Genomic DNA, 25883 nt, shown 5'->3' with positions numbered 1-25883 from the left:
GAGATTGGTCGATATTCACTGATGCCTGGTATCACAGCCGTGGCGTGGACATAGATAAATATATAAAAATAAATAAAAGGTGTCAGTAATTAGCAATATGAAGACAGGTTTCAGCATTTAATGTAGAAATTTATCAAAGGAAGCATCATTTTTTTATTGTATGTATGTTCTGTCGTCGCACGAGAGAAGAAATGGTAAAGTTTGTTTTTGATTCCGGAATTAAATGAGTCTTTTTGGACTGGTGAAATAATGGGTTCCTTAAAAAAACATATGGCAAAAAGGGATTAAATTTTCATGAGAATTTAGGTGCATGACGCAATTGAAGTCATGTTAGTGTTTTTATGTCCCACAAGACGGAGTCAGCAGCATTATTTACCGGTAAAACTGCATCTTGAACTGGTTGGGTTGGATTAGTTTAATTTACGCGCAGTGTCTTTTATATCCCTTGGGTGGCTCCAGAGAGGCTGTCAGAAAAGATTTGAGAAATGTGTTTTCCTTCGAGCGCTGATTGGATAGAAAGTGGATACCCTCTGTCACGTGGTATGCTCTGTTTTACGTCCGCACAAAAAGACAAAGTTTTACTTTTTTTTATCCACAGAATTTGCGTGTGTGTATATGGCAAATGTGCATGTAACTGAAATGTTATTCATTTCAATGTCTTTGGCGTGCCGCTAGATTTTTACAAAGAAAATTATCGTTAAGCGATTAATGGGAATTAATAGACCTCCATCCTCATATTAAGAATGGCTTTCTAAAATCTCGCAATAGTTTGAATTATTTGAGATTATCTCCATTGTCTTGCAAAATGGCGTCGAGAGATCTCTGATAGCTGTTTCCCTATAAATTTTGATTTTCTTTCTTTTTTAATAAAACTATTTAATCAATTTACGTGTTTGTTTGTTTGTTTGTTTGTTTGTTTTTTGTTTTTTTACATTATTTCTTTCTGTCTCGGGGTGGGGGTAAGGGAGATTATGAACTTGCACTTAATATGAATGTCACTTGAAAATGTATTTAAATTGATTTTTAAAAAATTGGATAATTACATTAAAACATAACGCTTGCAAGTAGTTGGGATTTTAAAAACTGCATCTTGGATAATTACATTAAAATTACTTTAAAATATAACGAATAGTTTAAAAATCTGTTCATATCGATGTAAATCATTTTAAAATGGATAAAGTCTAAATTAAATTGAAGACATTGACGTCAGCTATTTCTCAGTCAGTTTTCATATCTTTGGTGATATCGGACGATCCCATTTTTTTTAAAAATAGGTATGGAAGATAACAACATACAAACAAACGAATGTACAAACGCTGTTAATCTATATATATTTGGAACTAGCAGGGAGATCCGACGTTGTCTAATATTAAATGAGGATAAACAAACGTTCCACCTTCCCATACTTTTATTATCATCGAAATCGGTGAAATCGTCCATTTTTTTAATCAAATCGATGGATTGCCTGCTCTAGTCAGGGACCTCCCACTCCCAGCAATGTACCGGGAGGAAGCTTCACGTGCCTCTCTGTAGTGACTTAGGTCATAATACATTGTATCTCCTTTGCACTGTAGAGAATTTACTGTTGAATTCATAAAACTATTTTTATACAATGGCTTGAATTAAAGTTTAAAATACAAAACTCAAGTATCATAGTTCAATAATGCTGTAAACAGAAACATTAATTTCGAACGTGCCCCTGTCTTATCCAAGAACCAACAGTTGATTTTATGAAATTGTTTTTACGTAATCACTTGAATTAAAGTTAAGCGTACAAAAGTCAAGTACTACGGTTCAATTGTGTTCTAAAAAGAAACATTCATTTCGAACGCGCGCTCTTATTTTATACAAGAATACAAGTTGATTTTATAGGCTGAGCCTTTCTGCTTGTGCGGTGATAAAACTTCTCAAATGCACTTGTGGTGTTAGGTTGTATAAAGTGTTAACTTTTTATTAAAATGGACTTCATTCTTTAATCGGATTTTTTTTATCATCGATTTTTTAGATATATCAGACGCAATACAATACAAAGCCTACGTAATAATCATATCAAACACGATACAATACAAAACCTACGTAATCACATCAAACACCTTCGTGGGAAATTAAAAAAACATCGACCTAGCCGATCGACACAGTTAGTGTTCCAATTTACAAAATAAGCAATACTCCCAATTTAATTGCCTCCTCCAAAAGAGAGAACTCTGGATTTTGACAAAAATTTGAAATCGCTTCAGTCAAAAAGGATTTCGGGTTTGTTCAGAATTCAACCTAATTAAAAAAAAAAAAAAAAAAAAAAAAAAAAAAACAGATATACAGAAAAACTCTTTCTGATGTACGTGCCTATCGCAGAACGAAAATGTCATATTCCAAAAACCACGTCAATTGATCAAGTATATTTTTTTAACTAAGAAAATCAAATTTTATGAAGAAACAAGGATGACATGTCTCGCTTCACCAGCTTTAAAATTCATCACTGGTTACCTCCCCCTTAACAAGCACTCCAGAAATAGACCAAAATCAGATTTATAATGGCTACAATTAATTGTAAATCGCTTAAAATCTTAAAAAAAAAAAAAAAATGATAATTTTCTATGTTAAAAAGAAACTACTTGATCAATTTACGTGATTTTTGGAAGGTGACATTTTTGTTCCGTAACAAGCGCATACAGCTTACAAATTTTTCATAACTTTTTTTTTTTCTTTTTGGTCCCTCAACAAAGAAGAGATTGGACCTAGTAATTCACTCCCGTTGATCCGTTCGCACTTTTCTCAATAACCACACCTTGGATTTTTTTTTAAATTTTGCACAAACATTAGTCACCGTGAAAATAAATTTTTGCTAGAACGGATTTTTCAGATTAACTCTGGTTGGCCCTCTTAGAGGGCATTCTAGGGGTAAAATTGCCCCAAAAATCGTTCATTTGTTCGCACTTTTCTCAATAGCCACACCTTGGATTTTTTTCAAATTTTGCACAAACACTAATCATGGTGAAAGTAAATTTTTTACTCATGGCGGGAGATCCTGCATGCTTTGCTTGTTTTTAATAAGGTTAAATTTTAGAAAAGCACTAGGATTTTTCCTTGACTGACCAGAGGACAGAACAGCAATAGTCATTCACATGAATTGCTGATTAATTTTGATCAGTTAAAACTGATTTTGTAATTCATTTATTTGAATTGAGTTTTCCACGTTTATTTTCAGAATGATCTCGTGCCTTCTTCAGATGCAAAAACTCTGAGAAAAAATGTTGCGTCTTCTAAAAGGTGAGTAAAAATAAACATTCTCATTTTGAGGAAGATTTAATATCTATTTCTTAAATAAGACCCCCCCTCTCTCTCTCTCTCTCTCTCTCTCTCTCTCTCTCTCTCTCTCTCTCTCTCTCTCTCTCTCTCTCTCTCCATCCATGACCCTCCCTATTTCTCTCTTCCTCCATCCATCACTCTCTTTATCTATCTTTCTCCCTCCACCACCCTCTCTATTTTTCTCTCCATCGCGTTCTCTGTCTCCCTCCATTACCATCTCTATTTCCCCTTCCTCGCTATCCATCACGCCCTATATTTATCTCTCCTCCCCCATTGCCTCTCTATTTCTCTTTCCTCATCTTCTATCTATTTATCGCTCCTTTTTTATTACCCTCTCTATTTTTCTCCCTCCATTCATCACCTTCTCTATTTCTCTTTCCATCACCCTCTTTCTGTCTATATATCTTTCTCCTTGCATTACTCTTTCTATTTCTCTCTCTCTATCAATTACCTTATTTCTTTCTCTCTTTCTCCCTCCATCGAGGACCTGGATATGACCTTAAACTATATCCGATGGTGAGGCCCCAGTTTACGGGCTTTGGGGAGTGTGGAGCCACCCTTTAATTGCCATTGCTCCCAGGTCCACTTTGACCCGGAATGGTAGTATCTGTTAGGGTCCCAACCATGGGTTGAATAGAAACCGACTTGAAAAAAATACAAAAAAACAAATATATTCTATTAAACAAAATTTTTTCTTCAAAATCACTGGATTTGGCATTAAATAACCTGAAAAGGGTTGATATGCCGTAAAACAAAAACAACCAACCAATCCTCTATCGATCCCCCCTTCTCTCAATTTCTCTCTTTCAAACTAGAAATTTGCCGCTGATCTAAATTTTGTTTATTCACTATTTACCTCAAGATAACTAATAATCGATAATAACATTACATGATGATGATGATCATGATGATGATTATTTTTGTTACCAAATCAAATTTGATTATTTCAGGGGGTTTTTTTGTTTTTGTTTTTTTTTTAAGTCCGCGTCCGCGGTGGTTGAGAAGGGTAGGTGATTCAACTGATAACCAACATATTGACAAAAAAATGCATGACCACCAAAATATTACAAAAGATTGAATTTATATATTTTTTTTTTAAACCTGGTGACCATCAACGAGTTCATTTTTTATCTTATTTTCAATTCATTGTAATTATGTAATTGTTTTTAACAATTGCGAGATAAGATTGACTCTTTATAATTAACTATGAATGAGATTTATTGCTGATTAACGTAACATATATGGATTTGTAAAGTGAGGTGCAGTTGCACTTTTGTAACGCAAATTGATAAAGTGCAGTACTTGTATTTGATACTGCATTCAGCCTGGACAGGTTAGAGTCAGGGTCACCCATTTAGTATTAACCAGGCTCAACTTTGCTTAACTTCAGTGATCTGGTTAGAACCGGTGCAGTAGACATAAATAAAGATGGCTGATATATAAAGTGAAATCATCTTGACGTCGATTTGTTGTATACTGGGGGAGTCTGTATGATATGAAGGGGTGTATAAAGAGTGTGTATATAATGGGTATGTATAAACGAGGGAACTAAACCGTGTACATGTTATATAGTCATCTATGTAATGAATGTTGTGTGTGTGTGTACATTTTTAATGCATATAATAAACAGATATAGATACCTTCAACAATAGTTCAACAAACAGGACAAACAGCACCATTGTCTTCTTACCCAGACAAGGAAAGGACATACCTTTTTTGTCAGAACCATTGCTGTATTGTTCCAGACGCACTTCTGAAAATTTACGGCATATCAGCCCTTTTAGCTGTTTTATTATTCAGAACAATTAACAGTATTTTGTAGCTTTTGGATTCCTTCTGTCTAGGGCACGGGTCTCCAAACTACAGCCTGTAGGCCAGATTCGGCCTGCCAAAGTCTTGAATCTGGCCTAAACGTAAAAATATTCAGAATGGAAATGTATGAAAATAGTGTGATGTTTTTCTTTTTTGTTCAGAAAATGATTTAAAAAATGAGGTTCAGTCTCGAAAGACAAAGGATACCCATTGTAGTGGCAGCTGCACGTGTAATTGTCAGACAAGGGTTGCACAATCTCCAACCACACCTCTCCTGAATCGGCATTGTTTGAGTCCAGTGGCAAGGAGAAGTCCAGAATGACTGGAAACAAGGCCGAGATAAGCGGAGAGCACATACAGTACCTGGAAGTCCCAAATGGTCACTCATTTAGTACTGACCAGTTTGAACGTTGCTTAATTTTGGTGATCTAGCGGGAACTCGTGTGTCAATGTGAGTCACCATAATGATGCTGTACTTGGAGACCCAGATTCAATATAAAGCAAAGCTAATGAACAAATCAGCATAAAACATGTTCATGTCAGTTTTTGTTTTTTATTTTGGCCCACGTAGCTCTAAAAAGTCAACAATAGGCCTCCTATCCTCCCCCTCCCGCATTCAAAAACTTTGGAGACCCTTGATCTAAGGTGGAAATGGGTAATTCTTGATAATTCTACGCGATGAGGAGCTTATACAGATTCAGCTTTGTTGCAGACATGTAGCCACTGGAAATCCAAGATAAAGATAGATACACTGAGAGAAACAGAGTAGGATTTTCAGAGGTTTTAGTCTCCTAGGTAGCTGCTCTCCCAAGGCTTGGTAGTGTTGTCTATCCTACTAGATCATAAAAACAAATTGTAAATTTGTACGAAAATTAAAATAAAAGCATCGAGCAGAATATTTGGTACATATGCAGAACAAGGGGCGTGTTATTGTTGGAATTTATCGCGCAGTTTACGTAAAACACTGGAAGGTGCTGAACAAAATTTATTTATGCTTTGTTTTCACACAAACGCTGATTTTTTTCAAATGAAAATATATTATTTCTGTTATTGTAAAGATAATTCAATGAAAAATAATTTAAAATGAAAACGGTTTGTTACGAAGAAAATCCAATGAATTTGACAATTTTTTACAAAACTTTAAGAAAATTAAAATTCAAATCAAGAAAAATAGAAACACTCGTTGTAAGGTAAGTTTCATGAAAAAAATTTTTTTTTTTAATAACAAACAAAAATGTTTTTAATCAGTTAACAATTTTTTTAAAAGATTTTTTTGTATAAATCAAGATCAATATTTGGGTTTTTTTTTATTCATATAATAAACCATTGGCTCAGCGTTTCTGCAATTTTCAGTCTTTTACGTATTCAAACAATTTTCCTCTGCAAAAGAAAGAAAAAATATCATGAATAAATATTTAATGATGTAAAAACTTGAAGCATGATTGCATTCTTTTCAAAATGACTAAATTCGTCATTAAAAAAACAAAAAAAAAATACTTGATATGCCATAAAACAAAACAGCCAACCAAATATCATGAATAAATATTTCAAGACATTAAGAACTTGAAGCATAAAAACTTTTTCAAAAAAGATTAGCTTCAGCATTAAATTACTCGAAAAGGGTTGATATGCCATAAAACAAAACAATGAAACAAAATTTCACAAATACATATTTGGAAATATAAACAACTTGCAGCATTAAAACTTTTTCTAAAATTCTTGGATTCAGCATTAAATAATCTCAAAAGGGTTGATATGCCGTAAAATAAAACAACCAAACAGCAACCAACCATATCAGGCAACAACTGGCTATATTTTATGTAGAAGATAATATTTTTCTGCAGTTTAACTTTCGTATTGATCAGTGTTTATTCCACTCCCACATAGTTCAAATTATAAAATTAGGCAATAAGATAAAAAAAAAAAAATAATAATAATAATCTCACAAAATTAACCGTCTGCTACATCAGCTGATCTCGCTATGACCAAAATATGTGTAGGAGTAGCAGGCTAGTTTATTTATTTATTTATTTTATTTTTTTTTTTTCAACTATTTTATTATATGGTTTCCATTTTTTTTTTTTTTTTGATCGTAAACAATGATCAAATGACTTGAGTATATTTTAAATAAAATTGGATCATATTTCTTGAACTATTTATATTATTATTCTCTTCTCGGTTGTTATTTTCACAATTTTTAACTGATGCAATATATATGAATACATCCGGTTTCTTCTCACAAGAATATGAAGAGATGGTGTAAGCCATAATTACGGGCGAGTATAGCAAGACATGCTGAAAACCTAAAGCATAAACATATTACCAGCTATGATTCATTCATTAAAGCAACTTTACTAGATTAGGTGCTTCTGCACGCCTGTGGAGGAACTCTCTTCCGATTACCTGCTTTCCAGCTGACTACAATCTGATTGTCTTCAAGTCCAACGTAAAAAAATTCTTGATGAACCGTCCCCCTAAGTAATTCAATTTACAAAATTCCCACTACTTATGTTTACTATGCTATAATCACATTGACTAATGTATACCCATTAACTCTTATCCTCGAGTGGCCTGTGGGCCTTGATAAATGGTGATTACTGGGTAAAAAAATAAATAAATAATAAATAACCCGTAATTTCCATGCTCTCAGGTGTGCCTAGCAGATGACGGGAATAACCAGAAACAATCGGACGAGCCTTATTACAAAAAACACAAATTGTTACAACCACCTCCTTCCCCATGTTAAGAATGGCGACGACCACTGAACTTCATTAACTAATACATTGGAAAATAATGCCTTAATATCCAGAAAACTACTTGTCGACCGTTTCTGGTTCTTCGTCATCCGCCGGGTACACCCAAGTAACTTTGTAAAAATCTTGGGTTCATAAATGCAGAAGCGCCTTAGATTGTATTTGCCAAGACCATTCAGCTGTTTCAAACAAATATATTCTTTTCACAGGACATTTTACAGGGTGGAACGATAAAATTGTCGCCCTAAAGAAAGCAACACTACAGCTTTATTTAAAAACTTTTATTGAAAAACTCAATTCAGGTAACTTCATTATGTAGTAGAGCTGACATCTATTCAATGTAGCCGCCTTCAGCCTCAATCACTGCCTTGATATGGATCCAGAACTGGGAGCATGACTTTTCCACAAGTGTCGGCGAGAGCTTGGCAGATGGCAGCAATCAGGCTGGCTTTGGTGTTATGGGAGGTCATGTTGGTGATGTTCTCAATGTATGACCAAATGAAGTAGTCCAGTAGGTTCAGGTCGGAGGAGGAGAGGGCCAGTGAGCAAAGGGTATCTTTCCACCTTGTATTTTCTGGGGTCTTTAAAATGAAAAACTCAAATTGATTATGTAGTAGAGCTGACATTTATTCAATGTAGTTGCTTCAATCACCGACTCGATACAGGTCTGGAACTGGGAACATGCCTTTTCCACAAGCGCTGGCAGGAGCTCGGTAAATACTCTGGGGATGGCATTGATCAGGCTGACTTTGGGAGGTCATGTTGGTGATGTTCTCGACATATTACCAACCAAAATAATCCAGCAGATTCAGGTCTATGTAGGAGGGGGGGGGTCAGTGAAAGAAGGGTACAAAGTTGTAGCACTCCTTCTGAAGTTAAGCCTGGGTCTCTTGGAACTTGTGGGCCAGCGCCGAGTCCTACTGCCACAGCCAGGATCTGCCAGTGGCCACCTGATTGCACCAGGGGATCACCGCACTCTTCAGTGCATCCAGGTACACTTTGATGTTGACTTTCAAGCTAACTTCGAAGATGTAAGGTGGCCGTCACTTGAAACCACACCAAAGACCATCTTTTTCTTCCATACTTTCCCTCTCTGCCCTGCTCTAACTGTCTATCGACCTGTTCCACAAATCCCAAAACTCCATCATGAAAAGTCTACAGAAAGAATACAAGAACTCCAAATTCCAACATAGACCCCCCCCCCACTACCATGTCTCCTTCTCCAACATCAGAGATTTACGTTCTAACCTTCCAGACATTGAAACCCAATTACACGAGACCAAACCAGACCTAAGCAAAACTGGCATTGGACCGACTATTTCCCTCAATGATTTTGTGATTAAAGGATATTCTAACTTAACATCCAAATCTGACCCCCAAGATCGGCATGGAATATGTGCCTACATTAAAGATGGCTTTCCATGTGGTAGGAACATCTCCGGAAAAAAACTTAAATTGACCTATATGTGCTTTCGGATTGCACTTGCTCCCACCACTGTGTTTATATTTGCCCTCTATTGCCCCCATAACAGCGAAGTTACTATTTTAAGAGCATATCTGAGAAAAGTGACCCCATTCTGTCTGCTCATCCTTTGGCTAACATTCACGTCTGTGGAGACTTCAATGTTTACAATATGAAATGGTTAGCTCGCTCAAACAAGACAGATGATGAGGGGAGGTTCTGTCACGGTTTCTCCATTGCTTATGACCTGACTCAGATTGTTCATGAACCCACTTGTGTGCCTGACACTTGCAAGTCTCTTAGACCTTTTTCTCATAACTGTTCATCCTTTGGCAAACATTCACATCTGTGGAGACTTCAATGTTCACAATGTGGAATGGTTAACCCCCTCAAGTAAGGGGAGGTTCCTTCATTGCTTATGACCTAATTTAGATTGTTCATGAACCCACCCGTGTGCCCAACACTGATAGTCAGCATGCAAGTCTCCTTAACCTTTTTCTCACAACTTCCCCTGAGCTATGTTCATCCTCTGTTCTGTCTCCATTAGGATCTTCCGACCACTTGGTTGTCTCAGTTAAGATAAAACAAAATGTCATAAGTCCTCTGAGGTACCTCTCCATCGTACAGTATATCAATACTCTATGGCTGACTGGGGTAGCTTCTGTACATTTATATCAGATCTACCTCTGTGTTCCATGTTTAAAAAAAAATATGTCCTCTATAGTATCAGACCTGACGGAATGGTTAATTGTAGGTATAGACCGGTTCATACTCTCCAAAAAATTCCAGCAAAAACCTAACAGCCAGCCATGGTTTTCTCCAGAATGTGCTGTTGCATTGCATACAGAAATCACTTTTTCCATAGCTTCCAATGTAATAGATATACTGAGACTAAAGACGCCTTCAGGACTGCCAGCAACCACTGTAAAAAAGTAATAAAGAATGCGAGAGAGTTGTATGCTCAGTTCGTTGAGTCCAGAGTAGCTAAGTAAAGGCTTGGTTTCCACCAGTTTTAATAAATATTAATAAATAAAAAAAAACAGTTCCTGAATAGAAGCATGTGCTCTATCCAACTAATCAATTCTTAATGTCAAAAATTAAATTTTTGCAAGCGATTTTCAAAAGTTGTACAATAAAACTGATTTAAGATATATTCTACCAAAAAGGATTTCCTTTTTTTTTTTTTTTTAAAGGAAAATATTGTCTTAACCAATGTTTCTCTGACTTTTTACCTTTGTGGAACCTTTAAGATAAAGATAGGTTGGCCCCTTTTCATTGCTGAAGGCTACATCACATAAGATTAAAAGGGAAATCTTTGCCTTTCCCCCGCTGCTCAAATTACTGATCCTCATCTTTAAAATTCATAAAAATAAAATTTGAGCCCTAATCTAATGAAAATATATAAATACAAAAAAAAAAAAAATAAACAAATAAAAGAAATAACAAAATCATAGTGGTCGTTGTTGACTATGAATCACAAAGAAAAAGACGTTCCACATAGCTTCATTCTGAGAAAAATCCCTTTAAGTGCACTTGGTTCACTGGGTATATTTGCCGGGTAGTTTGTTTTTTTTCATGAGTCTAGTTATTCTTATAATTACAGGAATGGAGATCTTCCTAAGATTCCAGTTTCTTTTCATGCTCTACATAATACTTTGGTATTTCTTTATCTTTTCTTTTCAGCTTTGTTAAACTCAGCATCATTGGCGGCACTAACTTCCACTCAGGTTGCTTCTTGTCTCTTGTTACTATGTCAGGTTTAATAGAGCCGTTTTTCTAGGTAGATATTACATAGCTGTAAGAATGACATCATCGTAATGGGTGGTGCATGTTCCCAGGACTTGCTGCTACATTCGATATTCAAATGTTTCCAGATGGTCCAGTGGAGATATTTACATACTCCATTGTGTTGCACTGTATAGTAAAGGTCCTCTAGCAAAACCTTACAGCTGGATGTCAGGTGGTTCATACTCTCTACTTCTGTGTGGCAGAACCTGCACTCATCTTCATTCTGCACTTGCTGTCATTGCTGAGATCACACATCTTCTTAAAAGCATAAGTCACCAAGCCTTGATCTTTGACAGCCATTATAATCCTCCCCTAATCACAATGGAGTGATCCTCTTTTTAGCCAGTCTGTTTCAGAAGAATGTATCATAGGCCTGCGTCCCTCAATTACTATATTTTTGTCATTTTTTTCACTTGAGCACCTACCCTGAAAAAGTTCTCTCCAAGTCACTGATTCTCAGAACAGATTCTATTTAATCCATGGATGGGACCCTGACATTAGTATCCCTTCAAGTCAGAGTAAATCTGGGAGCATTGGTAATTAAGGAATAACTTCAGAACCTTGAAAACACCAAAACGGGGATCTCACCACCGAAAGCATTTTAAAGTTTTTTTTTTCCAAGATATGTGTTTTGACGTTCTTAAACAGACTTGTGATTGGACTTAGACTTATTGTTGGCACGTACATTTCTTTTTTTTTATTTTGGTCCCCTGACAAAAGAGGGATTGGGCCTAGTAATTCACTTTTGTTTGTTTGTTCACACTTATCTCAATAACCACTCCTTGAATTTTTTTTTTTTTTTTTTTTTTTTGCACAAACATTAGTCATGGTGAAAGTAAATTTTTACCAAAACAGATTTTCTGGAATAACCTTGGTTGACCCCCCTGAGGGAATAAAGTTTCCCCCAAATCGTTCATCCGTTCACTTTTTTCTCAATAATCACACTTGGAATGTTAAAAAATTTTTGCACAAACGTTAGTCATTAGTGAAAGTAAATTTTTCATCCATGGAGGAGGACTCCGCATGCTTGTCTTGTTTTAAATATATATTCACTGATGCCAACGGTTAAAAACCTTTCAATTTCTTAAAAGTGTGGTACTTAGTTTATTTTAGACTTTAAATATGTTAAACAATTTTAATTGGGTTTCATTAATAAAGCAACAAATTCGAACATACTCGTTTTTATTGGTGACTAGAAAAAAATACCCGTCTCAGGACAGGTAAAAATAAATTCCTGAATAAAGGTTTTTCACCACTTTTATTTTCCCTTACGAAGATTAAAACCAAGATATGCAAGGTGCCTTCAATAAGTTTCCATATATATATATTTTTTTTTGTATGAGCACTTTTATCGATGATACACACATGATACTCTAGTCCCCTTCGAAGTAATCTCTTCCGGTTGCAATGTACTTGTTGCACCGTTCCAACAACTTCTGGAAAGCCCCATGTAAGTCCTCTTGTGTGAGCATATCACTCTTATCATAGTCTCTTTTGTCTCCTCAGTTGTCTCATAATGACAGCCTCTAAGGTTTTTCTTGAGCTTAGGGAATAACCAAAAATCACAGGGAGCAAGGTTTGTACTATAGGGAGGGTGAGGAACTATCTTGATGCCCTTTCTTTTTCATCTTCTCTGAGCATCCTCGGAACAAACCTCATACAAATCTCCTGCATCTCCAGTTCCTCTCGAATAATTGTGTGTACAGTTCCCATACTGATATCAAACTGTGCACTTATTGTCTCTATAGGCACACGACAGTCCTTATCCATGAAATTCTTTATTTGGCCAATCAACTCTGGTGTTCTGACTTCCTTACTCTTCCCACACCTCTCATCATCCCTCACAGACTCTCTGCCTTCCTTGAATCTCTTATGCCACTCAAAAACTGATGCTCGATTCATGCAAGATAGTCTAAAATCAGTCTGAAGCATTCCATATGTTTCTGTGACATTTTTTTCTAAGTTTAAAACAGAATTTTATTGCATATCGTTTTTCTCTAGAATGTTCTTACGTCCAGATTGTATTTTTGAAATTCAACAACTGTGGCAATCAGGCTTTAGTAGTTGTAACTGTTAATTTTAACCTGAAATCATAAAAATTGGTCAGTCGTTTCATAAGATGTATAGCAATAGCATACTGATTTTCAAGAGTCTACGACAGTTTTATATGCCTGTACAAAAACGTTTGGAAATTATTGAAGGCATCTTGTAAATGATACTAACCCTTATGTCTAGAATCTGCATTCTAATTTTGATCAAAATCCATTAACATGATTTTGATTCTAGAAAATGTCTAAAATTTGACAGTTGAACTTAATTGGTCATAAAAAGAAATTGAAATTCAATGAATCTCGGTTAATTGATGTCTAATGATTTTGGGTCAAATTTTATGCAAATCTGAAATATTTGAGTTTTCAAGTAAGAAGTTGTGCATATATTATGCCCCAAAATCCACTTTAAAATACTCCAAAGAAATGAAAATTTGAGAAGTACTTATTAATACTTATCAATTGATGTCTAAAACCATTTTTCTTTTTTTTTTTTTGCTAATGTCTAATACCTAATTCACAAAAATTTATGGTATCCAAATTTTCACAAAGGGTTTCCACCTACTTTGCATGAAATTAAATTAAACTACATTTGAACATTTTACGCCGGGAAGCTGTGTTCACAAATTCATAATGATCGGTTAATTAGTTTAGCAGTGAATCCTGCACATCTATATCTATATAAAAGTGAACGTGTCTGTGTGTGTCTGTGTACATTTCCCTACGCAATAACTCTGTCAATTTTTAGTTTACAGATTCGAAATTTGATATACAGGGTACTGAGATTTGTGAAAATCGATGTGATCGGTTTTTGGCCAGAAGTTTGGCGATTAAGGGGTCAAAGTTCAACGATTTGACCTTTGAGAACTCTATCAAACTCCTCCGACAATTTTGGATCTACGCACTTGAAATTTTAGATATAGATTCCTTGGATATGGATCTAACTTAATAACTGTATTTGAGCCCAAAACAATAAATTTTAAGGGGTCATAATAGGGGTCAAAGTTAAAAAAAATGACCTCTGCAGTCTCTTCCAAATTACTCAGACAATTTCTGGTCTAAATATTTGAAATTTTACATAAAGGGTATTCAGAGATAGAGTAAGCTTTTTCATCAGTTTGGGTCGAAAATTTTTAGTTACCAATATATAAATGTATGTATGTATGCATGTCTGCCTTAAACTTTCAATAGAAGCGACGGATTTTACCAAAATCAGTATCGTTTTAAAGTTCGACCTTTCATACGCCAAATATCGAAAAATTGGCTAAAAACAATAATATCTTCCCCTTCAACTAGGCACTTTTCTACAGGGGGGGAGGGGTCACTTTTTTCGCCGCTATTTTTGAAAGTTATCCTCTCCTTTAGATTGTCTAACCTTAATTTAAAAAAAATGTCACTTCCGGGTTGGCGGTGGTCGTAACGGCATAAACGTTAGGTTTTACCCCGTTCTTTTCCTCCTTTGCAGTACGGATTCGAGCCTGCCTTCCTACTACCACTTTTTTTTTTTGCTCAACATGCACATCCAAACACCCGGGCAACGCCGGGCTGAAATGCTAGTACAAATATATAAACATATGCACTTAGATATAGACAGAGATAATAATAGTATTATGAATGAGAGTCATATCTTTGTTGTTGCTCATGTTGATGACAATGGAATTATTATCAGTGCGAGATTACTTTGCTAATTGCTTTAGTCATAAAAGAATGCAATAAATACGCATGACAATATGCTTTGAAATAAATGTTTCAAATGAAACTTGTGAGCTATTATAGCTTGATTAATCTCTTTTGTTTCCTATATCATATTCGTCAGCTGAATTATTTGCTTTTTTATGGATGTATTTATAATCAGTAAAGCTACCACCTAATTTTCGTAAAAATTGAAAAAAAAAAAAAAAAATACAAGTTAAACGAAACAATCCGTATAATACTAAATTATGAAAATTTCTAATTTCATTTTAGGAGAAAAGCTGTCTAAAAAATAATAATTATGTCCCGAGTGAGATTCGAACTCACAACTTTGGTGTTTAAGTACAATAAGCTAACTGTTTTACCCACAGGTGCAAGTACGAAATGTTGGCCCTATTAAATAGAGTTTTTAATAATTAAGTACAAAAAATTAAGCCACAACAAATGTACAACCATTATATATTATTTTATTGGAATCTTTTGCGATGAGTAGGGCTATGACAACAGCATATTCTTTTCCTTGTTTTGATTCTCAGGTATATATCCATTGATATCTTATATGTTTTTATGTAGAGTGACGTGGTTCTCGGTTGATTAATTGTGTCTAACTGTGACGGATATATACTTGAGAGTAAAAAAATCGAAAAGAATATGCTGTTGTCCTAGCCTTAGTGATAAGTAATTTGTATATTTATTTATTTATTTATTTATTTATTTATTTGCGGACTGTTATCCTCATCTTCATAGTTGTTGTTGTTGTTGTTGTTGTTTCAGTATGTTTCAGCCAACTATTTCTCTGGCCTTTTTCAGGTGGTTAACCGCGATGGGATATGAATGTTGAGTCTCTTAACTCTATCCTCAGTAATTACTGCCTTCCATAGTTGTTGTCATCTCAACACGTTTTGGCCGACTAATCGTCTGACCGGCTTTGGGTAGGATTGAAACTGCTATCTTCAGAAAATGCTCACCTGGAGCCATAGAGACTCAATACTTCTATCCACTGCGCCATGGGCTTCAAAGACACAGTGGATAGAAGCGCCGGGTCTCTATGGTTCCAGGTAAGCATTGTCTGAAGATAGCAGTTTCAATCCTACCCAAAGCCGGTCAGACGATTAGTTGGCCAAAATGTGGTGAGACGACAACAACCATGGAAGATAAGGATAACAATCGCAAATAAATAAATAAATGTACGTACACTTCTGCTGATTCTCTATTTGTATCATATTTAGGCACGCCATTCGAGCAACCTAGGATTCTTATGTCAAAAACAAGAAGCAACCGACTTTGATTTAGACGAACTAGCACTAAAAAACTTTGTAAAAACAATAAACAAATTTTTTTTTTTTTAGGTTAACGGACTGAGATATTTGTGGGAATTAAAGCATTTGTTGATAAATTCATTTTCCATTGTCATTTTTTTGTAAACATTTGATATAAAAAAAAAAAACTTTACTATTTAAAAAAACAAAAAACATTTACGATTTTAAAAAGTAAACAAATATTTTTTTTTTTTTAATCTTAAATGAACTTCTTATTTTATGCTTGACTCATAATTTAGAAAAACAATACCACCCTAACTCTGAAAAAAAAATGTTTTTTAATGTTTCATGAAAATTTTTAGCAAAAAAAAAAATAAATAAAAAAATAGCAGAAGCAATTTGTCCTGCCTAAATATCACACAAATAGAAAATTAGCAGGAGGAGTTGTCGTGCTTTGTCGTGCCTTAATTTGTCACACATAAATAGTAAAACCGCTATTAAATATTTCAAATTTCATTCTCTCCTCATTCTCTACCCCCCCTCTCTCTCTCTCTCTCTCTTCCCTCCCCCCTCTCTCTCCCCTCTCTCATCGTTATTCAGCAAAAGAAAAAAGAAAAAGAGAAAAAAGGTGAAATGTAATGTGACCGGTATGCTCAAACCAGGTTTGTTATAGTTCATCTCTCGGGCCCCTATGCCGTCCGACAACATCGAAAAGGAACAAACAAACAAAGATCAATAAAACTGATTCGGCTTTTCTTTTTTTTTTTTTCTGTTTTATCAAAAGGCATTTATTACCATTACTTTCCAAACAATGCCTGCTCCTTGTTTTTTTTCTAACTATTCATTTCTTCTGCCACATGCGAGGCCACATGTCCATCTCCCCCGAATACGTTTATCTTTCTGCTCTACTACACGCCAGCCGTAGACAGCCATTTCTCATTTTTGACTTTACACGTCCATCTTTTTCAATTCCACTTTTTCTTCTGCCGACCACATGGTGTCCTATTTTTTTTCCTTTTCTTCGCATGCAAACTCGCACACACTTCCTAATTTACATATATGCTTTTTTTTTTCGGCTGCTGCTGCTAATATCTTCACAAGCCAGCTATCTTACAGCTCCTGCTAATATTTTCCCATGCGTTCATACATTCTGTTGCACAAATCATATTCGGTTTAATGTCTGCCTTAAATGCTGGCATGTGCTGGACGGAACAAAAATGTTTACCGCTGAATATCGAAAAAACTGTTTTTAAATTTAATACCAGGTGATATGAGTATTAGTATTAGGACTTCTGATTGTGAGGATAAGAACTCTTCCCTGGTTCCTTCATTAGCACGTATTTTTATAGGATTCAACACTGTTTAGTAATATATTGAAGCCCTAAATATATTTTAGATGCGTCGATGACACTTTTGTAGCTTTTGCTTCTGAGTAAAACAACAATTTTCTTCGATAATCTCACAGCATTATCATTTACTATCGAAAAAGAGAATGAAGGTTGCTTACATTTCCTAGATCTCTTGAATGAACGTAGTAAGAATTCTTTCTTACTACAGTTTATCACAAACCGACTTTGTCTTTATAAAGATTGGCGCTCATTTGTGCCTACCTCCAGAAAAATAGAGTTTATTAAGTATTAGTATATAGAGCCCTTAGAATTTATTCTTCCACACGAACTCGAACACAAAGTGAATACTGTCAAATACATTTTCATTTGTTATCGTAACCCTGAGAATTTAATTATATGATTAATAATCAAGTAGAAAAAAAACAATTCTTCTATAGCCTTGGATTCGTCCAGGTGTTCTGTTTATTCAAAACTACCTTAGATTGGAATTGCTGGTCAGTGTCCGGGCAGATGTACTATCAAGTTTGTAACAAATTATTTCCGTCTGACATATTATGGTTGGTTTTCGGTGTAAGATCTGCATTCCCCCCATGGTCACTAAGGATGGTTTACCCCACATCATGCAAAGTAATGTTATTCATGAATTGAATTGCCAATGTGCTGCTGGGTATGTGGGTCGAACCTCCTTAAACTTGCAGACACGCATCAACCAACATATATCGACAGAAATTAGATTAGACAAACCATATTGTTTTCACCCTCCTTCTGCTTTGGAATCTGTCATTGGCCAACATCTAATTGAAAATCCAGCTTGTGCCAATGCCTATAAAATGGATTGTTTCAGAATATTGCACTGGGCTGACTCAAAATCATTTAAAGATTTTGGGGTCAGTTTCGATTTTTTCACAAGCCGACAGAAAGAATTTGTTAAATCATTGGACTTGCTTTGAGATATATTTTAATCATTCTCATACCCCCTCTATCTCAATTATACATATATTTTATATTATTGTATAGATATATTTCACACAACTTCCCATTTTCTTTTCTTCCATTTTTCTTTACTTGTATATCTCCAAGTATTTGCTCTTGCATGACAATTTAATTCATTTTTTTTTTTTTTTGCTTTTTACTTCTTTTGATATCCAACTATTAACTCCTGATGAGTTTGTTGGTATATCTATAATATAAAGCTGTGTGTGTGTGTCTGGTCACGAATAGGCTCCTATATGGTTGACTATTTAAAAAAAACTGATTACATATATAATGATAGAAAATGTATTGAGACACAGGAATGGGTATGTTTGATCCTGCAGAACAGTGGTTCATTAAAATTGTGGGGTCTGCGTTTGCGCCTGGTCCACAAAGTATGGAAATAAAAATTTAAAAATTAAAAAAAAACGTTTACAAGTGTTTTTGATATAGATGTACATAATAATACTTTGATAAGTATGTTTTAACTTAAATAGGGATGGTATAATAAAATTGTGGGGTCTGTGTTCGCGCATGGCCTCCATAGAATGGAAATAGGCACAAACTTTAATAAAGACTTTTCATATCTATCTGCATAAGTATACTTTGATAATTAGGTTTCAGTTTGAAGAAATATGGTATAATAAAATTATAGGATGTTCGTTCGCGCCTGACCTCCATAGAATGGAAATATGTCACAAAGTTTAACAAGGTTTTTTAATATAGATCCACAGAATATTGTGATAAGTGTTTCAGTGTGAACAGGTATGGTATAATAAATTCTGGGGTTTATCTATTTTATTTTTACTTTCATCATATTTTGCTTTGGTTTTGATACCCCTAAATTATCTCTTTACAACCTTTCCTTTTCATAACGTATCATACTTTCATAAATCAGAGTCCATTTTCTGTAGGCTGTTTTTGAACCCAGTCAACGACGGGTACTTTTGCTAGTATATATATATACATATATATATATATATATATATATATATATATATATATATATATATATATATATATAGCTTGTTTATTAATATAAACATTATTAGCTATATAAACATACTTTGTTCATGCATCGAGCACTTTTTGATAAACACAAGTTTCAGTGAATGTATATCTAGGAAACTAAAAATATACAACCATTATATATATATATATATATATATATATATATATATATATATATATATATATATATATATCTGTTTCTTCTGATGAGTTAAGGGCAGAATAAATTCAAAAATTGACATAATTACATGAAGCAGGTGTTGTCAAGAATTGTACATTTCACATTTCAATATATTTAAAGAAATAAACGGTAAAATGGTCAACATCTTGAAATTTGGAATATAGACTTTTGTTTTATATATATATATATATATATATATACTTAGGTAGAAAATGATTTATTTCAGATAATTTATTAGTTACTTGTTTTCCCTGTTATCTATGATATAGGATAGTTTAAGGGTCGAACAGTTTGCGAAGGATGTGAGATGACAAATCTGCTCAAGTTTGCTATTAATCTGACAATCCTCTATTGTGCCAAAGTGACCTTCAAGAAAATATATATCATTTCATGTGATTAGTACATAACATGTAATTTGATGCATTGACAGAATATATATATATATATATATATATATATATATATATATATATATATATATGTATATATATATATATGTATATGTATATGTATATTTTTTTTTTTTTTTTTTTTTTTTTGAAAATCTATATTTGTTGTATAATTTTTTTGGAATAATTAGTCAGAAAACGGCTTATTTCAGACTATCATTTTCATCATGGCGTTAGTTTCAAAAATGTTTCAGCCGATCCAACCGCCAACCTACTTCAGTTTAAATGTTAAAATTTGGTATTTATGCAGTTTAAGGACCGTGCTATTTTTTTTTAGAAAGGATTTTTAAATAAAATTCAATTTTTACAATATCTTTTTATTAACTTGTTAGGTGAAAGTACATAATAGTTATAAAACGCCCTCCCCTCCACCGCTATGTTTAGAATGGGTTTCTAAATAATAACATTATTATTTCAGTCCATATTTTACATAAGTACCAAAATCTTTATGAACACATGACGCAATGGATAAAGGTGTAAATTAACAATCAGTGATAGTCTACAGGCAATAACGACTGAGAATAATTTAGTAATTAACACTTCTATCTGGTCATTACTGAAAACGCAAGAGCTTAGTGAAGTTCTTTTTGTTTTGTTTTGTTTTGTTTTTTAATGAAAATCGCTTCAGACACGGCATGAAACCACTTGATGTAAGGAGCTAAAATCTATTATATAAATCTCACCTGTCTGTTTAAATGTATGTATGTATGTATGTATGTATGTATGTCTGCCTAAAACTTTCGACATAGGTGACGGATTTTCACGAGATCAGTATCGTTTTGAAGCTTGGCCCTCCAGACGACAAATATCGAAAAATTGGCTAAAAACATTCATTCCTTCACCCTCAACTGGGCACTTTTCTACAGCGAGGTGTCGCTTTTTCCACTGATATTTTCAAAAGTCAACTCTTCTTTTCGATTGACTGGCCTTACTTTAAACCTCTGTCACTTCCGGTTTGGCAATGGAGTCACAGCAAAGAAGTCACATTTTTTTTCACGCTCTTTTCCTCCTTCGCGGTATGGGTTAGAGCCTGCCTGCCTGCATACAATCACTTTTGCTTTGTTTTGTTTTTTTGCTCAACGCACACCTCCAAACATCCGGGCAACGCCAGACACCCAGGCTAGTATATATATATATATATATATATATATATATATATATATATATATATATATATATATATATATATATACTACTTCAAGGTTAAAAACTTGCTAATGATATGTGCTAGATGTAATAGATTCTGACCCAGAAAACAGGAATTTTTCCCTCTTTGTCAGAAACACCACTCATTGAATGTGAGGACTAAAGAACAAAATAAGAGAAGCGAGAGTTAGGTGTAAAATAAACCTGAGGTTTGTTTTCTCAGTTTGAAATTCTGTATTTGTTTCCAATGAATACAGAAATCAGTGTGTACAAAGCTACTGTGTAAGCCATTTAATTATATGGATCAGAAACATGGACGCCATACTGATGACACATTAACAAACATAAATATCTTCCATAAGATTTGTCTGCGAGCAATATGTGGTGTTTCACTCCTCAAGTTTCGGTCTCACAACATATGATTGGTAACTTATTTTTTGGCAAATAACAATTTCCTTTTTTCTTTCTTTTGCAGGTTACATGGAGAGAAACCAACTTTAAAATCTAACACCAAACTAAAAAGCAGCCTGAAACAATCAAACTAACAATGTAAGTTCATAGATGGCTCAATTCTTTTCTTTTTTTTATTTTTATTTTTTTTAATCTTACTCTTTTTACTCTTATTTTAAAATATTTTTGTCTTTTTTTTTGCTCTTATTTTAAAAATATTTTTCTCCTATTTTTTACTCTTATTTAAAAAAAAGATTATCTTACTTTTTTACTCTTATTTCTTATTCTTTTACTCTTATTTTTTTACTCTTATTTTTTTACTCTTATTTAAAAAATTTTTTTTTTTTTACTCTTATTTCTTTTTAAATTCTTATTCACAAGCAAGACATATTGCCACTTAGACGTAAAGGACTACTATTTGGGACCATATCTACGGGGACAAAATGTAGGGAGTTGAGCAGCGAGATATCTGTTCACATTACGCTTGAACTTCTGCATGTCATACAGTCAGAGAAGTAGGAGACCGGGAGGGAATTCCAAAGTCTAGCAGTTTAAATAAAGAAACTATAAGAGTAGAAGGCTTTTCAGTATCTAGAGATCTCAACAGTGAAGGAGTGGGATTTTGTTGCTTATTGGGTTAGTTGGGAGTATTTACGTCGAGGGAGAGTACAACGCCTATAAATTCATTAGGTCACATTCCATTAAAATACTTGTAAAACAGGCACAGAAATGCAACATCCGACAATGTTGTTCAAGTTGAACTTTATCTGCTTTATTATATGTTGACCTGTTCAAATTGAAACTAGAATTCTTGCAGAATTTATGCGAATCTATTTATCTAAATAAATGTCATTTTTTTTACATCACTAAAATGCTTGACTATTATTAGGATCACTAATGCAAGAGTCTTTTAAAGTAGAGAGAGCAACGAGCCAAACATCTATTTGAATTATGATTTGGTGTTATCCATTTGGAATTCTTTGTTCTATTTTCCTATATATATGCAATAGTTTTTCGATAAATAATTAAAGTGATTTAATGGCTAAAATAATAAATTATCAAAACCTTTCTTAAATATCTTCAAGGAAAAAAATCTAAATGAAAATTCATTTATCTTAGCTAACTTGAGAAAAATCTTAATAGATGTGGTAGTCATGGTGATTGTGACCTAACAGATAATGGCTACATCTAGTTATTTGAAAGATGTGTTTAGTTAATTAATTCTTATTTCTGTTGCGTAAATTATTTAGAGTTGAAAAAACATGCAGATGCCAGCTTTATGAAGTTTTAGCTGAATATTGGTTATTCGTATTATTTGGTTGGTTGGTTGTTTTTGTTTTACGGCATATCAACCTTTTTCAGGTTATTTAATGCCGGATCTAGTTATTTTGAGGAACGATTTTTAATGGAGTATATTTTTTTTTAAGTCGGATTCTATTTAACCCATAGTTGGGACCCTAACAGGTACTACCACTCCGAGTCAGAGTGGATCTGGGAGCAATGGCAATTAAAGGGTGGCTCCACACTCCCTAAGGCCCGCAAGGTGGGGCCTCACCATAGGATATAGTTTTAGGTCATATCCAGGACCGGTATTATTTGGATTCTTCAGACTACTGTTCTCATCTTGAGTGTTATTTTCACAATATTTCAATTGATGTAAGGATCCGTGGCGCTTTGCTCTTGGGAATAGACATGATTCTGGCTGTGTCCGACTAGGCTATATGTATGACATTAATTAGGGGCTCAGGTCTCCTTTTCTTCATTGTGTCAAACCAATACTGTGGCACACGTGTTAATTGGTCAGCCATGTTGTGATTTGCTGCAACTAATATCATCTTTCAACAGCTTGTGTTCCTTCATCAGTTGTTTTGAGTGTGCTCAACTGTCTCCAAATGAGTTTCTCACTGGTTGCCTTGGGGTCCTTTCCCAGTGAATGTGTTTGATACCCAGTGGTATGCACACACACACACATACACACACACACACACACACACACACACACACACACACACACACACACACACACACACACACACACAGTGTGTTTTTAAGTTCAATACTTTGTCCTGCTATCGGAGAGCCAAGTTGATGTCATTCAACATTGCATCCAGTTTGGCTAAATTAATATGCTGGACATCATTCTCAGATCGAGAATAGGTTTCTAATGTCACCTTCATTGCTACCAATACATTCAGTTCCTCGCCGTCCATCTTAACAAGCTGGATCACTCCACCTTATTGCATCCACAATCTCTCACATCATGGAGAAGGGAGTCTGTCACTTTGTCATTCGTGATCGAACTAGCTCTTCTCTTGATTACACTGCATGCCACACAAAGCCATGAGCAGAACAAGCCTTCCATACAAGGAGAATACAATTTGTCATTTAACAATATCAGAACTGGATTTCCTCACAACTCCTGCACTGCACTCCTTCCAAACCATCAATCTCAGCACACGTGCTATACTCCAACCATTGCAAGTCCTTACATTACAGCAAAATGTTCCCCAACGTGAGGTGCAGGTATATGATTTTCGTCAATAAAGATATTGTTGATGTAAGCCGATGTTGCATGACACATGGTTTCCTGTGATAGTACCACACTGACAATGGCCTTCATGAAACGGGAAGCTACATTCACCCCAAACCCCAAGTGTGTCAAACCACACCTCTTTTTTGTGAAACTCCACAGTCCTTGTTAGTCAATACTTGGAGGTACGTTTTCCTAAGATACCGCAGAGATGCATTCGCCCCTTCTTCATCATCATTCACACAAAAATCTGCATTTGCCGTGAATCTGTACATGATGGTTAAGCTTGCGATAATCCATCACTCGCTGCACCTTTGCTTTATTCCATGGCATCACGGTCATCAATGGAAACAACCTCTTGGGAGGTTCTTCTAGGTATAGCACAAATCAGCCATTTTCTGTTCATGCACCGAGCTCTTGATCATATTCTGATCAAATTTCCACAACCACCCAATATTCAGATACTTCATTATGCAGTCCTTCAGGTGTGCGATTATCTGCACATTCCTATGCCATGATCCCCCACCCCCACCCCGCTACATCTCTGATGGTCAAAGGTAGTGATAAAATCAAATTCACTGGTTAAGATGACTACACATGCAGCGACTTGACCGTTGATGATCCAAACTGCTCTTGTAGGTCCAACAATGAATGGATGTTAAACCAAATGTGGTGGTGGTGGTGGTGGTGGTGGTGGTGGTGGTGATGATGATGATTGCTTTACTTCCCTGAAGTTAGAGAAATGGAGAAGGTCCTCAAATGAATGCTTAGATATCTCTGTAACTCAAACAAATCAAGGGTTGGCCCCAGAAAGAGGTTCCTTGATATATAAAAACTAATTGAATTAAAATGTTCTTTAATTTTTTTTTTTTTCCAATTTTCTTATTTTGTTTTTGCTGTGCATAGGGCATCCACTATTTCAGGCACTACACCTGGGAGATTTTTTTGAGAGAGTCTAGCTGTCCCTTTAAGAGCAGATGTTTCTATGTTTTTTGCACTTGGTTCACCAGGTATATACGCCAGGTAGTTTTTGAATTTTTTTTTTTTTTTTCAGGAGTTGAGTTGCTCCTAAAAGTACTAGAATGGTGGAAATCTTCCTAAAATTCCATTTTCTTTTCATGATATACATAAGACCTTAGTATTTCCTTATCTTTTCTGTCTTGGCTCTGTTTTAGCTAGCATGATTATAAACACTGACTTGAACAATGGTCAAAGATAGCAATAAAGCCAGGTTAACTGATGGAGATGATCCCACATATGGCGACTTTTCCATTGGTGATCCGAACCGCTCTGTAGGTTCGACGGTGAACGGATGCTAAATCAAATATGATGATGAAAGAATGAATGAGAGTTATTGAGTTAGTAGATGTAGAACAGTTGAGTCAGCAGGTCCAGTTTACAAGGGAAACGACAGGAAAAACATGGGAGGAAGTGATAAAAATTGGGAGGAGGGATAAATAAAGATCTGGTCGGAGATAGGTTGGTTTTGAAGTCAATTTAAATGCATGTCAGCATATAAAACAAACATTAAACTGATGATGACGATGATGATTGTAGTGGTGGTGGCTACTGCTGCTGCTGCTGCTTTACTTCCTTGAGGTTTGAAAAATAGGGAAGATCCTTAATTGAATATTTGGATATCTTTGTAACTCATAAAGAAATCAAGGGATGGCAC

The 25883-nt window shown here is 34.8% G+C and overlaps 1 protein-coding gene across 2 annotated transcripts in view; it reads left to right on the top strand.

The window, feature by feature from the left end:
* Nucleotides 1-25883, top strand: part of LOC145249736 (coiled-coil domain-containing protein 171-like) — a 282316-nt gene that overhangs the window by 236446 nt on the left and 19987 nt on the right. For both annotated transcript variants that reach the window (XM_080111637.1, XM_080111638.1), the window contains 2 exons: nucleotides 3206-3267; nucleotides 21704-21777. In XM_080111637.1, the coding sequence (XP_079967763.1) occupies nucleotides 3206-3267; nucleotides 21704-21773 (132 nt within the window). In that variant the 3' untranslated portion in view covers nucleotides 21774-21777. The remainder of the gene's footprint in view (nucleotides 1-3205; nucleotides 3268-21703; nucleotides 21778-25883) is intronic.

Source organism: Euprymna scolopes, chromosome 28 (assembly GCF_053919585.1).
Source record: "Euprymna scolopes isolate OS-2025 chromosome 28, ASM5391958v1, whole genome shotgun sequence".
Taxonomy (NCBI): Eukaryota; Metazoa; Mollusca; class Cephalopoda; order Sepiida; family Sepiolidae; genus Euprymna; species Euprymna scolopes.
Note: the sequence above shows the minus strand (reverse complement) of the source record. Positions and strands in the feature narration are given on the sequence as shown.